Source organism: Argopecten irradians, chromosome 1 (assembly GCF_041381155.1).
Source record: "Argopecten irradians isolate NY chromosome 1, Ai_NY, whole genome shotgun sequence".
In the NCBI taxonomy this organism is placed as follows: Eukaryota; Metazoa; Mollusca; class Bivalvia; order Pectinida; family Pectinidae; genus Argopecten; species Argopecten irradians.
Window position 1 is genome coordinate 6,887,320 of NC_091134.1, and position 15,729 is coordinate 6,903,048.

General features: G+C 35.9%; 1 protein-coding gene and 1 long non-coding RNA gene across 8 annotated transcripts in view; one reads left to right on the plus strand and one right to left on the minus strand.

The window, feature by feature from the left end:
• LOC138316324 (multifunctional protein CAD-like) overlaps nucleotides 1-15,729 on the plus strand; it is a 249,472-nt gene that overhangs the window by 74,812 nt on the left and 158,931 nt on the right. For 6 of the 7 annotated variants that reach the window (XM_069257995.1, XM_069258013.1, XM_069258040.1 and 3 more), the window contains exons 16-17: nucleotides 500-637; nucleotides 2,488-2,502. In XM_069257995.1, coding sequence (XP_069114096.1) covers nucleotides 500-637; nucleotides 2,488-2,502 — 153 coding nt within the window. The remainder of the gene's footprint in view (nucleotides 1-499; nucleotides 638-2,487; nucleotides 2,503-15,729) is intronic. The other variant, XM_069258003.1, reaches the window with a different exon arrangement.
• Nucleotides 5,260-7,535, minus strand: LOC138316369 (uncharacterized). Its single transcript, XR_011207645.1, has 3 exons — nucleotides 7,232-7,535; nucleotides 6,183-6,284; nucleotides 5,260-5,906 (listed from the first exon to the last, which is right to left on the minus strand). It is a non-coding gene; the product is annotated as an uncharacterized lncRNA (long non-coding RNA).

The following is a 15,729-nucleotide window of genomic DNA, read 5'->3' on the forward strand; positions in this document are numbered from 1 at the left end:
TATGAGAATGCCCTGTTTTGATTGGTAGATTGGAAGGTCTCTGTTTGATAATGCTCTGTTTTGATTGGTAGATTGGAAGCTCTCTCTTTGATAATGCCCTGTTTTGATTGGTAGATTAGAATATCTCTGTTTGAGAATGTCCTGTTTTGATTGGTAGATTGGAAGCTCTCTGTTTAATAATGCCCTGTTTTGCTTGGTAGATTGGAAGCACTCTGTTTGAGAATGCCCTGTTTTGATTGGTAGATTGGAAGCTCTCTGTTTGATAATGCCCTGTTTTGATTGGTAGATAGGAAGCTCTATGATGTAACACTCTCTCTTGATTGGTAGATTGGAAGCTCTCTGTTTGATAATGCCCTGTTTTGATTGGTAGATTAGAATCTCCCTGTTTGAGAATGCCCTGTCTTGATTGGTAGATTAGAAGCTTTCTGTTTGATAATGCCCTGTTTTGATTGGTAGATGTGAAGCTCTCTGTTTGATAATGCCCTGTTTTGATTGGTAGATTGGAAGCTCTATGAAGAGTGTAGGGGAGGTAATGGCCGTTGGAAGGAAATTTGAAGAAGCAATACAGAAAGCCCTAAGAATGATGGATGAAACAAAGGAGGGCTTTGACCCCTACATCAATACTGTATCGGAAAGTGTAAGTGTTTTATTTAACATAATATTTCAATGTCTTCACATACAAAAAGTGTATCTCATATAAGAAAAAGAAGAATTTGAAATCTTTTACTTTATTCTGATGAAAAAAGTAATTTGGATAGAGCATAAGATTAAGTCCTTTAAGATTTGCTATGAGAGGAAAAATATTAAACAGGGAAATGAATCAATGTTGCTGGGAAATAAAAGAATGAAATATGACTTGATATACAGTCAAACTCGGTTAATACGAACTCGAAGGGACCACGGAAAAACTTCGAGTTATCCGAGTGTTCGAATTAAGCGAGTTCTCAAGTCAAACTGTCAATCTCTTCACTAAGTATACACACATGTACTAGTCTCACGTCGTAAGCAAGGACGGTGTCAAAATCTTATATGTACAGTGGAAACCGCTTATATTGAAGTCCTTGGGGAATGGGGAATATTTTCAAAATTATTGAGATTTCAATATAAACCAAAGACGATGGAATATGGTGAATATGGAATAAACAGTATTTCAATATTGAATTCACCGGTAATCGATTTCAATATAAGTGGGTTCCACTGGGTCGCAAAGTTATAACTATAAAACAGAAATATATCTTAATATTTTTTAATGAAATCACAACAAATTATTCAAACATACAAAAAGAATGTAACAGAATCATATAAATAGCAGAAAACTTACGTTTATCGAGACACATGTGTTGACAGGAAGTTACAATGTACAGGAAGTAAATCTACGCATGTCAGCTTAACATATCAGTGTTTTATCACTATGGTGGATGGTGAACAGCGCAAAGTCTATTTTGCTGAGTAACACGTTCAAAGCACTAACATTGATATACATTTCCGAAACGGGTATGATATTGCTGTGAAACTGCAGTGAATTTATTATACACGTACATGACACCTCCTCAGTTACTGAGCTACTCTTAATGAGTACCTCGGGACTAATTACACCATTGCGTCTTTCATATTTTCCGACTCTGACACGATAATTAACTAACGTATACACCTGTAAAAACAGTAAGCGTGTACCGGCTCCAGGTTGTGATTTTAACACGGTGCCAGGTGGTAGAGCTTAGTTCTGCTTGAGTGATCACACTAGTGACAGGCGGCCGGGACCACATGTTTTGTATCATATCGCTGTACCAGTCGGGATAATGTTTACGTAAGTGCAGCGTACATGTGGCCCAATTTTAAATTTGATGATCACTGATTATTGTTGATACAAAGAATTAACGATATTGCTAAACATTTAACAGTTATCTCCGTGTTTACGTAGTTGAAAACGGCTTTTTTAATTGTCGTTTTTTTAAATCGGCATTTTCGGCAATCTTTTACTCACAAAAAAATCTCACTTCGTATTATACGAACATTTTATGTAGGATTTTTGTCATTCGGACCAAACATATACTTCGTATCAAGCGAGTTTTTCGAGTTTTCCGAATTCGAATTTTCCGAGTTTTTTTAACATAGATAAAGAGGGAATTTGGCCGGGACCGGCCAAGTACTTCGTATTAAGCCGGGTTGTCGTATTATCCGAGTTCGTATCAACCAAGTTCGACTGTAGTATGATTTTGAAAGGTGTATGGTTCTAGAGAAAGATATTTAATTAATGATAAGAAGCATTTTTTATTAAACGAGACAAAGAAATTAGACTTTGCTGAAAATCAAATAAAAAACAAAACAAAAGGAAGACGCTCAAGGGAGAGAAGAGAACATAAGACTTTGATAAAACATATAAATTGGATAAGATAGACAAGACATTAGAAGATGTACACAGACTGAACATTATCAAGTCTTAGTAGACATGTTTAGAGGTTAAGATGAATATTTGTGTGTTATCAGATGAACATCTCGGAGGTAAGTTTCTCACACAAAACTAATTTTATGTGATATTCTTTAGGGTGCTAGTCCTATTTATTTCCATAGGAGATACAAAATATAGGTTCAAATCACAAAGACACATCACATGTTAGACCATGCTGTCTTAATCTGTTACTTTACCCATTCAAAATTTTTGTGATTTTTTTTTTCAAATCACCTTTCGTCCATGGTCCGTCGTCCCCCTCTTCTGTCTGTCCGTCTTCCGTCAGTTCGTCCGTTAACAATTCTTGTTACCAATATTTCTCAGAAAGTACTAAAGGAATCTTTTTCAAATTTGATATGTAGGTTCCCCTAGGACCCTAGTTGTGCATAATGCATTTTGGGAATGATCGGTGAACAAGATGGCCGACAGGACGCCATTTTGGATTTTGAAGTTAAAGTTTGTTACCACTATTTCTCAGAAACTAATGAAGGGATCTTTCTCACATTTCATATGTAGGTTGCCCTGGAGCCTTAGTTGTGCATATTGCAATTTTGGACCTATCAGTCAACAAGATGGCCGCAGGGCAGCCATCTTGGATTTTGCCAATTGAAGATTGTTACCGCTATATCTCAGAAAGTACTGAAGGGATCTGCTTCAAATTTCATGTGCAGGTTCCCCTAGGTCCCTAGTTGTGCATATTGCATTTTGGGACCAATCAATGAACAAGATGGCGACTGGTAGCCATCTTGGATTTTTATCCCCCGCCCAACGAAGTTCCGCCCAACGAAGTTGGTGGGGGATATACAAATGGGTTCCGTCCGTCCGTCCGTCCGTCCGTCCGTCTGTCCGTCTGTCCGTCCGTCCGTCCGTCCGTCCGTCCGTCCGTCCGTCTGTCCGTCAGTCCGTACGAATGGTTTCCGGAGCATAACTCTAAAACCAGTAGAAATATTTCCACGAAACTTCATACACACATTTGTCTTATGGTCTAGTAGTGCCTTTTGCTATTTTTAGGTTTTCATTTTTTGCACTTTTTCCGTAACCATGGAAACATTGCTGAAAATATCATATTTTTGTACCAGGTTCGTTGTCGCAGCATAACTGGAAAACCGGTTGAGATATATGCACGGAACTCCATAGGCACATTAGTCTTATGGTCTAGTAATGCCTTTTGCTATTTTAAGGTTTTCACTTTTTGTACTTTTTTCTGTAACCATGGAAACATTGCTGAAAATGGCAGATTTTTGCGTAAGAATCGTTTCCGGAGCACAACTCTAAAACCAGCAGAGATATTTCCATGAAACTTCATAGATACATTGTTCTTATGGTCTAGTAGTGCCTTTTGCTATTTTTAGGTTTTCACTTTTCGTGCTTTTTTCTGTAACCATAGAAACATTGCTGAAAATATCATATTTTTGTAGCAGGTTCATTTCCGGAGCATAACTCTAAAACCAGCAGAGATATTTCCACGAAACTTCATAGACACATTCTTTTTATGGTCTAGTTGTACCTTTTGCTATTTTTAGGTTTTCATTTTTTGCACTTTTTCCGTTACCATGGAAACATTGCTGAAAATATCATGGTAAATGGTAGATGTTACATTGCAAAACTTCACCCATCTTTGTGTATATATTAAGTCTAATATAAATGTCAAGGCTGTATACCTGATTCAACAATTGCAGCCCCGCTCTACTTGAATTATACACCATCTTTCTTTAGCTCAACTTCCTTTTTCCTGGTTTTTTTCATACACATAAAAATATAAGTCTCCACAATCAAACTTCCCAGAACATTTTAAAGGGGAAACTAAGTCCACCTCAAGCGTATTTTAAGTGGATAATGTTTAAAAGTATAAGTATGTTCCAAGTCCAAAATCAATAGGAAATAAGTGCATTTTAAGTGGGTCTGTTTTAAAACACAATTATGAAATGTAGCTGTAAGCGTAATTCTGGTAGTCAAAGTGGATTTAAAGTGGATCACATAAGGGGATTTTAAGCGTCTAAAATATGTAAATGAGCTATCCAGTGGATTTGAAGTGGTCCCACTAAGGGGATTTGAAGTGGTCCCACTAAGGGGATTTGAAGTGGTCCCACTAAGGGGATTAGAAGTGGTCCCGCTAAGGGGATTTGAAGTGGTCCTAATAAGGGGATTTGAAGTGGTTATGCTAAGGGGATTTGAAGTGGTTATGCTAAGGGGATTTGAAGTGGTCCCACTAAGGGGATTTTAAGCGTCTAAAATATGTAAATGAGCTTACCAGTGGATTTGAAGTGGTCCCGCTAAGGGGATTTGAAGTGGTTATGCTAAGGGGATTTGAAGTGGTCTCACTAAGGGGATTAAAAGTGGTCCTGGTAAGGGGATTTTAAGCGTCTAAAATATGTAAATGAGGAAACCAGTGGATTTGAAGTAGTCCCTCTAAGGGGATTTGAAGTGGTCCCGCTAAGGGGATTAGAAGTGGTCCCACTAAGGGGATTAAAAGTGGTCCTGCTAAGGGGATTTTAAGCGTTATGTAAATGAGGAAACCAGTGGATTTGAAGTAGTCCCTCTAAGGGGATTTGAAGTGTCTAAACATCAAGAGCTAATATTCCATCAAAAGTATCTTTAGTAACTTCTGGATTCGTTTCTTAAATCAAAATTAAATTAAATTGCTGTAACAACTATTGTTTGAATCTCTAAGCAAAACTGGAGTCCAGAGGTTTGTGAAAGATCTTTTACTGGAATAGCTCTTACTTCTGAAAAATAACAAACTTGACAATTAAATTTCAATGTATTGCATTTCATATAAACTAATTTCTTTTTTTAAAATACATTCTTAAATAAAGTAAATATGGAATGGTACACATAATAATTAGAAATAAATAAAATCATCTATTACATCATTATCTTAAATAACTTATATAACGGTATTATGAAACAGGATGTATCTGATCAAAACTACACATGACAAGTAGAAATACCATATTAGACATCCAAATTATTTGTATGAATACATATGTGTTAAAATATTCATTATCAGAAATAACATTACCTTCCCAAGCTCATTTCTTTGGCATAAATGAAATAGTAAAGAAATTAAAAGAAAAACAGCATATATCAATGAACAACTTAAAGTTGTATGGTCTGTGACTACATATTTTTCTCCGCCTCTCCAAGTTTTAAACTTTCGATGTTTAACGACTTTTGTTAAGTTCGTAATCACAAAGTTACTAAACTAAAATATTGATTTTTAACCTGTACACGTTTAAAATAGCTCGAAGGTGTCCGAACTGTTCCAATCTATTCCGATCTGTACTGGTATTGCTGATTTTGACTAAGTGATACGGCTCTGGAGGTTCCAATCTATATATGGGTATCGCGGATTATGTACACCACACCTAATGATAATCTCATCTTTTGTACTGTATATGTCTGCATGGGGAAGTGTCTTCTCCATTTTTAACTCCAATCTGCACATGTACAGAACCTGGTGAAAGTAAAAAAAAAATGAATGAAAGATAGCAACCAATTATAATAATTCATTTATGAATTTGTTTAAAAATCAAAACCAGGAAGGGTTAACATATTAGAATGATGTAATAGGGTTGTGGTTTTTCAATTAGAATTATTGTGATCACCATTTCAATTTACCTGGGTATATTAATTCATTTAGATTTATGAATTACACTGTAATTGATTAGTTGCTTTTGCACAAAAACATTTATTCACAATGCATTACCATATTTTGAGTATATTTAATTACCAATGATAAAGATGAAAGTGTCGGACTGGTGCAAATTAATCTCCAAAAATCAGTCAAACGTACTTGTGGTTGTTTTCTTCTTTCCTCGCCATTCTGTTATTCCTGGAAAAAATTATATGAATGATATCATCACAAGCTAATTGCATGGAAGCCACAATAGTAAATTTCATTAAGAAAAATACTAGATCTTTAGAACCATAAATAATAATTATACTGTATTTAAAATTCCAAAATGTAAACAAATAAATTAAAATTTCATATTTAAGTTTAAATGGAAGGTAATTTATAAATATATATCTTCTATTTTCTAAAACTTTTCATCAATATAAGACTATCCAATTTGAAAATAAATTTTCACATATTCATATTTGAATTATAATTTTCAATACACGTATAGGCTATAGACCAATAAAATGCTTTGTATTTCAAAATATTCAATGTATTTTGTTACAGCAATCAATGATCAATTGTTAGCAGCTTTGTTTAACAGAATTATACCGAGAATTACCAGGGTATTCTCGAGCTCTTATTCTTCCCAACCTGAACGACATCGGGCATTACACATAGTTGTGATTTATCTCCCCTCGGTAGCTCCGGTTGTTACTCTTCCATGTCAGTTACGATTTTTGAATAGGCCTAATTTTCTGTTGCCAACACGAAGATAACTTACAGATATTCATATTACAAGTTACATTTTTTTAATTCAATAATAGTTTAAGATGTACAAAACATAATATTTTGGTTACCAATCCTCATAAAACACAGACTTTTTGATAAAAAAGAACAAATAGACCCTCAGTATTTTCTTCTGAAAACAGTGAATTCAAAAAAATAAAAAAAAATAAGATCGTTCAAACTCATCCAAATTATGTCCAAAATTCATGAAATACTTGGTATACATTAGTTATTTAAACCATGTTTTCAGTAATGATGTGATTTAGTTATTGACCAAAGCAAGAAATTTTGGTTCTGTGGTATTTTAAAATTTACGACCTGCTTCGTGTAACCGGTAGGTTAGGCTAATTCTATGGTGAAAATTGAAAACGTACCTTAATTCTGAAATGTAAAACTTGCTGTGATTGATGAATCAGCTAACAGACATGAAATAAACCCCCATCAAGTTGATTTAACATCGTCTGTACGCTTGGCAAGGCAGAGTCCGAGTTGTTTACATTTTCAAATTCTTCCGTAAACACCTTCCTCTTTTCCCGCGAAAAGTCACGTGATCAACAAAGGGGATTCCCCGGTCGGGATTCCCCGGCAAAGTGCATGCTGTGCATCTTAATTAAACAAATCTTTGCCTCAGTGAGGCCTTCGGCAAATATTTCAACTAGTGTAGTTGTGAAATGATTTAGTGTATTAATGAAGTGTTTCTGGTGTTATTCTTGTGGAAAGATAATTTATTCACCGACAGTGTATTTAGGACAACAGTTTTTACTCTTGGTTTCCGACATGCAGACTTTGCCTCAGTGAAGCTTTCAATCCAAATATTTCGACCAGTTTTAATGTTGATAACTGATGAAAGTGAACAAATCAAGTATTCCTGGTGTTATAATGATGGAAAGATCGTTTACTCACAAGTGTCAGTCTGACTGCCTATTTACGACAAAATTGTTTACTGTACTATTCATATCGGTTTACGGCATGCAGTTTGGAGAACATGTTCACTACACGTGTGTTTATCTCTAATTTTAACAATAATTTTCATACCTATAACCTAGCGATCAATAATGCGTCTGTATAGACCTACTTAAAAACAAGACGCTTTTTATTCTTCAAAATTAGCATCAACACTCACTTGAGTAAAGCTTCTATTATAAAAAGTATGTCTTTGATTTAGAATGTTTTTATGAAATTCTCGTTTTTTATACACATTCATATTTCTAGTAAAATTTTTGACGTTTGTGCGCATATCCTACCGCGTTCCGAAAGGTGATAAGTAGTTTATCCCGTAGTAGAGCTGTAGATATACAGTAAACCTTGTTCAAGTCAATTTTTTGCATACATTCTGCTATTTTAATTTTAAAAAAGCACATCAAATATCACGCACAAGGGCTAACAATGTAAATATTCCTTTATAAAAATCTAGGTGCAAAATTAAGCACGACCGCAATAGTACAAATTATATATCAATGTGACTGTGTTTTAATATATATCCCCGCACTCTTAATAGAAATGCTAGAACAACCCCTTTATGTCACACACCAATGCATGTCAAAATATGACAACGAATGCTTAATTTACACTAGTGATACAGCAAAAAATATTAACACTGGGCAAAATCACTAGTCGATCCAGTTATAAAGAAAAAAAAACTTAAGTATAATATAAAACGCGTTCGTTATACTACTAGGCGCGTATAAGGCCACTAATCCTACGTACAAGGTTAATATCATATGTACGAACAACTTAGTATCTGTACGTACAAGTTAGTAGTACATACAAGATAGTATCTTGTACGTACAAGTTAGTATCTTGTACGTACAAGATATTATATTTGATAACGTACAAGTTAGTATCTTGTACGTACAAGATAGTATCTTGTAACGTAAACAAGTATTAGTATCTTGTACGAACAAGTTAAGTAACTTTGCACGTACAAGATAGTATCTTGTACGCAAGTTAGTACATGTACGTACTAAGTTGGATGACTTGTACTACAACTTATTATCATGTACCTAACAATTTATTAACTTGTACGTACAACTTAAGTAACTTGTTAGCGAACAGATTAGTATAATGTTTGAAACATCTCGGTATTAAAGGCTTTGATGGTTAACTCCACACAATGGCATCGCATGCTATAACGTATAATACTAAACCTTGTTTAAGCCCTAAGGTAGAAACAATATATGTTGTGGGAGTTGTACTCTGTGATAAGTTTCCCGAACACATAAAATGTAAATGATTAATAACGAGAGTAGTTTACTATGAGCATCATTTCGACAATAATTGATGTGTGTATATATGTACAAAAAACACAAAAACCACATATGAAATATTTGTTTTAGCATTTGATGTGCAAGTCAGTAACTCATTCGACAATATGGCATAATGCCAGGATATTTCGGAGGCAGTATTATTTTCAATACTACTATTCGGACATTTCCCATATAGGTCACCATGAAATTACGAAGTAATCATGGAGAAGCGACATGTTCACTACAAAAATAACGTGTGTTTATTTCTACTAAATTGTTCTTTTAACAATAATTTTCATACCTATAACGGTGACTATTCAGCGTGAAACAGTTTGATTATTTAATCTTACAAGCTGTACAAGATAATAACGTACCCCAAGGATAGTAACTTTTTACGTACCAAAGTATACAGGTTTACCCTAATACGTACATAATGGAAATACGTACAATATACAAACTGGATAGATACTACAACGATTGTGTGCACTAAGATGTACTATACACCAAACATACTTGTTGACAGATAAATAAAATATTGTAGTGGCCCTTAATAGCCACCTGTGAGAATATAAATTGACAGTTGATGATTTTTGGTGTTATCGCCGAGATTAAACAATACAGGATCTGGTGTAAAAATACAGAATTAATGGCTAGTTTTTGTTAGCTTACACCAAAATCGATCTATATACATCATCAATAACGGCAGGAAATGACGCGTCTGTTATCTGATAATGGAGATAAAGTTGTACTTAAAAACAAAGGAAAAAGTAACGCTCTTTTCCAACGTTTATGTTTCTTCTTCCAAATTCTAATGATCGTGGACCCACAAGTAAAGTACTATTAAAGTCTTTATTTAGATTTTTAATGTTTTTTTTTTTATCCTATCTTAAAATAGTCTAATGGCACTCTGTGGGTCCATAAATATTCATATTTCTAGTAAAATGTGCAAAAAGTCAAAACACACGTGGGATTTATAAGATGTCGAAAATGACCTATATTTAAGATTTTCGATGAGTGGTTTGCAATTTTATTACTGCAGAACTAACAAGCTACAAGGTTAGTGACATTTTAGCCGTACTGTTATATATAATTAGCCATCAGCTTGGATCTGGTACCGTAGATGAGTTCACTTACAATGTGATTATCGCAAGCCAATGCAACGTTATTCGATTGCTCTTTAAAGTTTGTTAATTATCTTCAACACACTAATATTACTTATTGTCACAATTTTAAGTAACTAGATTATAATCTTTTCAAATATTTCTGATAACTATTCATGGAGTGCACGGAGTACGGTGGACCGCCGATGATTTGGACATCTGCAAGATATTTCACAGACAGTTTCAGGTTACGGTGGCCAATAAAAGAAAACAAACACAATGCAATTTTAGTATTATTTCTTCTAAATACAACACTTGGTTGTACAAGTTGTCAAGCATTGATTGGGAATGTTTGCATTGAAATTGCCACTTTTATACATCGATTTTGTGGCTCCATGGACATTGTTTTTCCCAAAAACTTTTGATGCACAAAATATTACCGTAGAGTTTTTTCAGCATTTTCAGCCCCAAAAAGTACCTGCGCTAAGTACATTGCACAATGTTCTAAACATGATTTTATTATTATTACATCCTGATGTAAAACAATTTTAAAATTGGCCATGTTTGGGGATGATTTATGATTATGCCAAATAATTTGTTTTTCCAAATAATGATTAAGTATTATAAGTGGAAAATAAGTTGTCTAACAGTCTGCAAAATATGACTTAACTTTTCCAAGTGGAAATTAAGTTGGCAAAATTAGATTGCAAATAATGATTAAGTATTATAAGTGGAAAATAAGTTGTCTAACAATCTGCAAAATATGACTTAACTTTTCCAAGTGGAAATTAAGTAGGCAAAATTAGTTTGCCAATAATGATGAAGTATTATAAGTGGAAAATAAGTATTAAACAGAACAAATAGTCGACATAGTGATGGATTGAAGTTGTTTCTAAGCCCTACTTTAAAACCACTTGCTTTTACAAAGGCAAATTGAGAGATACAAGGGGAAACTAAGTGGTAAGAACACTATTTACTTATTATCCCCTTACCTATAAGTGGAATTAAAGTGGCTGGCTTTGTAGTCCAAGGGGGTTTTAAGTGGATCATATGTTTCCCACTTATAATCCCCTTCAGCTTTGATATCTCCATTGGCGGGGGGATCTGAATGACTATGTCCTTGTAATAAATGAGGTTTGTTCAGAAAATACTGAAAGGATCTTTCTCAAATTTCATATGTAGTAATATGTGGTAAAAGTTTGAAAAGCAGAGAAAAGATCTCTCTTTCCATTATCAGACGTAGATCATTTTTTTGGTGGGTGCCAATATCCCTCTGGGATCTCTTGTAATTTCATTAAATAAGATTACAAGACGTCTATTTATTATTCCCCTTTTTGATGTAAAAATTAACATGGCCTTATATAATGATTTGAATATGCCAATCAATAAGATGTAGGATATCATACCAAAGAAAGTCGATCACTTGTGAACTCCATGACAGTCATCATGAATACTTGCTTTTGAAGTTTGTTACGTTGCACTATTTCTGAGAAAGTACAACAATAATAAATTTATTTTTCAGTGATGAACAGCTAGGTTTTTCTCTGATTTCCTATCAATTGTGTATATCTGGTGTTAATTATCTCCCTGTAGTAAATTTTAGATTAACTTCTTCTGACATTAACATAATGTATCTTTTCTGATTTCTATCATGTTTTATTTTGTTAAATATTGTATATAAAAAGATATAAATAGAAAAGAAGATCAAACAATTTTGTTTGGATATCAAAGAGATAGAGGATCTTACATGAGTGGCTATGTAATATGAAATTTATCAAACGAGTTCAAAAATTTTATATGCCACAAACCTTTAGGCCTTTAGTCAAGAGTGTAAGATTCTATTTATCACATCACTTTTATTAGGTCATCTGACCCGAAGGGTCAGGATGACCTATAGTCATCATGTTTCGTCCGTCGTCATCCGCCGTGCGCCGTCCGCCGTGCGCCGTGCGCCGTCCGCCGTGCGTTAACTTTTCACATTTTGAACTTCTTCTCAAGTTTGACCAGTGGGATTGAGCTGAAACTTACCTGAAATGATCCTTATATCTCCCTGTATTAAATTTTAGATTAACTTCTTCTGACATTAACATAATGTATCTTTTCTGATTTCTATCATGTTTTATTTTGTTAAATATTGTATATAAAAAGATATAAATAGAAAAGAAGATCAAACAATTTTGTTTGGATATCAAAGAGATAGAGGATCTTACATGAGTGGCTATGTAATATGAAATTTATCAAACGAGTTCAAAAATTTTATATGCCACAAACCTTTAGGCCTTTAGTCAAGAGTGTAAGATTCTATTTATCACATCACTTTTATTAGGTCATCTGACCCGAAGGGTCAGGATGACCTATAGTCATCATGTTTCGTCCGTCGTCATCCGCCGTGCGCCGTCCGCCGTGCGCCGTGCGCCGTCCGCCGTGCGTTAACTTTTCACATTTTGAACTTCTTCTCAAGTTTGACCAGTGGGATTGAGCTGAAACTTACCTGAAATGATCCTGAGATGGTCCCGACAAAGTGTTGTTATTTTTCGGGTCAATCCGAAATCCAAGATGGCCGCCACAGCCGCCATTTTGAAAACACATTTTGAACTTCTTCTCAAGTTCTACCGGTGCGATTCGGCTGAAACTTGCATGAAATGATCCTGACATGGTCCCGACAAAGTGTTGTTATATTTCGGGTCGATCCGAAATCCAAGATGGCCGCCACAGCCGCCATCTTGAAAATACATTTTGAACTTCTTCTCAAGTTCTACAGGTGCAATTAGGCTGAAACTGGCATGAAATGATCCTGACATGGTCCCGACAAAGTGTTGTTATTTTTCGGGTCGATCCGAAATCCAAGATGGCCGCCACAGCCGCCATCTTGAAAACACATTTTGAACTTCTTCTCAAGTTCTACTGGTGCGATTTGGCTGAAACTTGCATGAAATGATCCTGACATGGTCCCGACAAAGTGTTGTTATTTTTCGGGTCGATCCGAAATCCAAGATGGCTGCCACAGCCACCATCTTGAAAACACACTTTGAACTTCTTCTCAAGTTCTACCGGTGCGATTTGCCTGAAACTTGCATGAAATGATCCTGACATGGTCCCGACAAAGTGTTGTTATTTTTTGGGTCGAACCGAAATCCAAGATGGCCGTCACAGCCGCCATCTTGAAAACACATTTTGAACTTCTTCTCAAGTTCTACCATTGCGATTTGGCTGAAACTTGCATGAAATGATCCTGACATGGTCCCGACAAAGTGTTGTTATTTTTCGGGTCGATCCGAAATCCAAGATGGCCGCCACAGCCGCCATTTTGAAAACACATTTTGAACTTCTTCTCAAGTTCTACCGGTGCGATTTGGCTGAAACTTGCATGAAATGATCCTGACATGGTCCCGGCAAAGTGTTGTTATTTTTCGGGTCGATCCGAAATCCAAGATGGCCGCCACAGCCGCCATTTTGAAAACACATTTTGAACTTCTTCTCAAGTTCTACTGGTGCGATTTGGCTGAAACTTGCATGAAATGATCCTGACATGGTCCCGACAAAGTGTTGTTATTTTTCGGGTCGATCCGAAATCCAAGATGGTCGCCACAGCCGCCATCTTGAAAACATACTTTGAACTTCTTCTTAAGTTCTACTGGTGCGATTTGGCTGAAACTTGCATGAAATGATCCTGACATGGTCCCGACAAAGTGTTGTTATTTTTCGGGTCGATCCGAAATCCAAGATGGTCGCCACAGCCGCCATCTTGAAAACACACTTTGAACTTCTTCTCAAGTTCTACCGGTGCGATTTGCCTGAAACTTGCATGAAATGATCCTGACATGGTCCCGACAAAGTGTTGTTATTTTTCGGGTCGATCCGAAATCCAAGATGGCCGTCACAGCCGCCATCTTGAAAACACATTTTGAACTTCTTCTCAAGTTCTACCGGTGCGATTTGGCTGAAACTTGCATGAAATGATCCTGACATGGTCCCGACAAAGTGTTGTTATTTTTCGGGTCGATCCGAAATCCAAGATGGCCGCCACAGCCGCCATTTTGAAAACACATTTTGAACTTCTTCTCAAGTTCTACTGGTGCGATTTGGCTGAAACTTGCATGAAATGATCCTGACATGGTCCCGACAAAGTGTTGTTATTTTTCGGGTCGATCCGAAATCCAAGATGGCCGCCACAGCCGCCATCTTATAAACACATTTTGAACTTCTTCTCAAGTTCTTCCAGTGGGATTTGGCTGAAACTTGCATGAAATGATCCTGACATGGTCCCGACAAAGTGTTGTTATTTTTCGGGTCAATCCGAAATCCAAGATGGCCGTCACAGCCGCCATCTTGAAAACACATTTTGAACTTCTTCTCAAGTTCTACCGAAGGGATTTGGCTGAAACTTGCACGAAATGATCCTGACATGGTCCAGACAAAGTATTGTTAGATGACTACCATGACACTATATCTAATTAATTTCCTATATTTAAAGGCCCTTGGGCCTCTTGTTTGAAATAAAATTTGTTGAAAGAAATTGAAAATGATTATGACATGATCCTGACAAAGTGACACCATATATAATTAATTTTACTATTGTCAAGGTAGTCAGATGACCGTTAAGGCCCATTGGGCCTCTTGTTGAAATAAATATAAGTGAAACTTTTTGATTTTGTTTCTATATAAAATAGTAGAAATCTGGCTCGAACGTGACGTTTCTGTCTACTGTGACAATAATGCATCGTAATATGTAAAAATTATGACGTCAAAACTACCTGTGATGTCACAATAGTATACACGTCTTACGATATTTATGACATGGCCCTATGGCATGGCTAGACAGACCAGTTATGTGATAAACATGTATATATTTGGTAGAAAGTATTAATCTCTAAAAAACGAAAGGTATAGATTTGGTGGACACACCAATGTCTTTGATAGCCTGATGTTGGTTTCAGAGAATGGTTGATGTTGTACCTAACTCTCACATTTCGAAAATAAAGGATGTGGGTTATTTCCAACTCTATACATGGGTCTTGTTCAAGAGAACCGGTAAGAGGGATATGGTAGCTGAGAACCTATACATTTGGTCAAGGCTTACCACTCAACACTTAGACAGAAACTTAAATCATTACCCTGCTGTCGTTGTTATGTAAACCAGGTGTTCTTATGTTTTAATCATTATATATTAACAAGGAAGCACGGTAAAAAAAATAGAATCCCCTATCACAAGGTGATCCTGCTATTACAAAGTAACCCCGCTTTCTCAAGGTGACCCAGCTATCACATGGAGACTCTGCTACTACAAGGTGACCCTGCTATCAAAAGGGGACCCTGCTAATACCAGATGACTCTGCTTTCACAAGTGGACTCCCTTGCAATACTACTACAAGGTGACCTTGCTATCACATGGAGTCACTGCTAACACAAGACAAGCATTCATATACAGGGCTCGACATTAACTTTTTAGGTCATCTGACCCGAAGGGTCAGGATGACCTATAGTCGTCATGTTTCGTCCGTCGTCGTCCGCCGTGCGCCGTGCGCC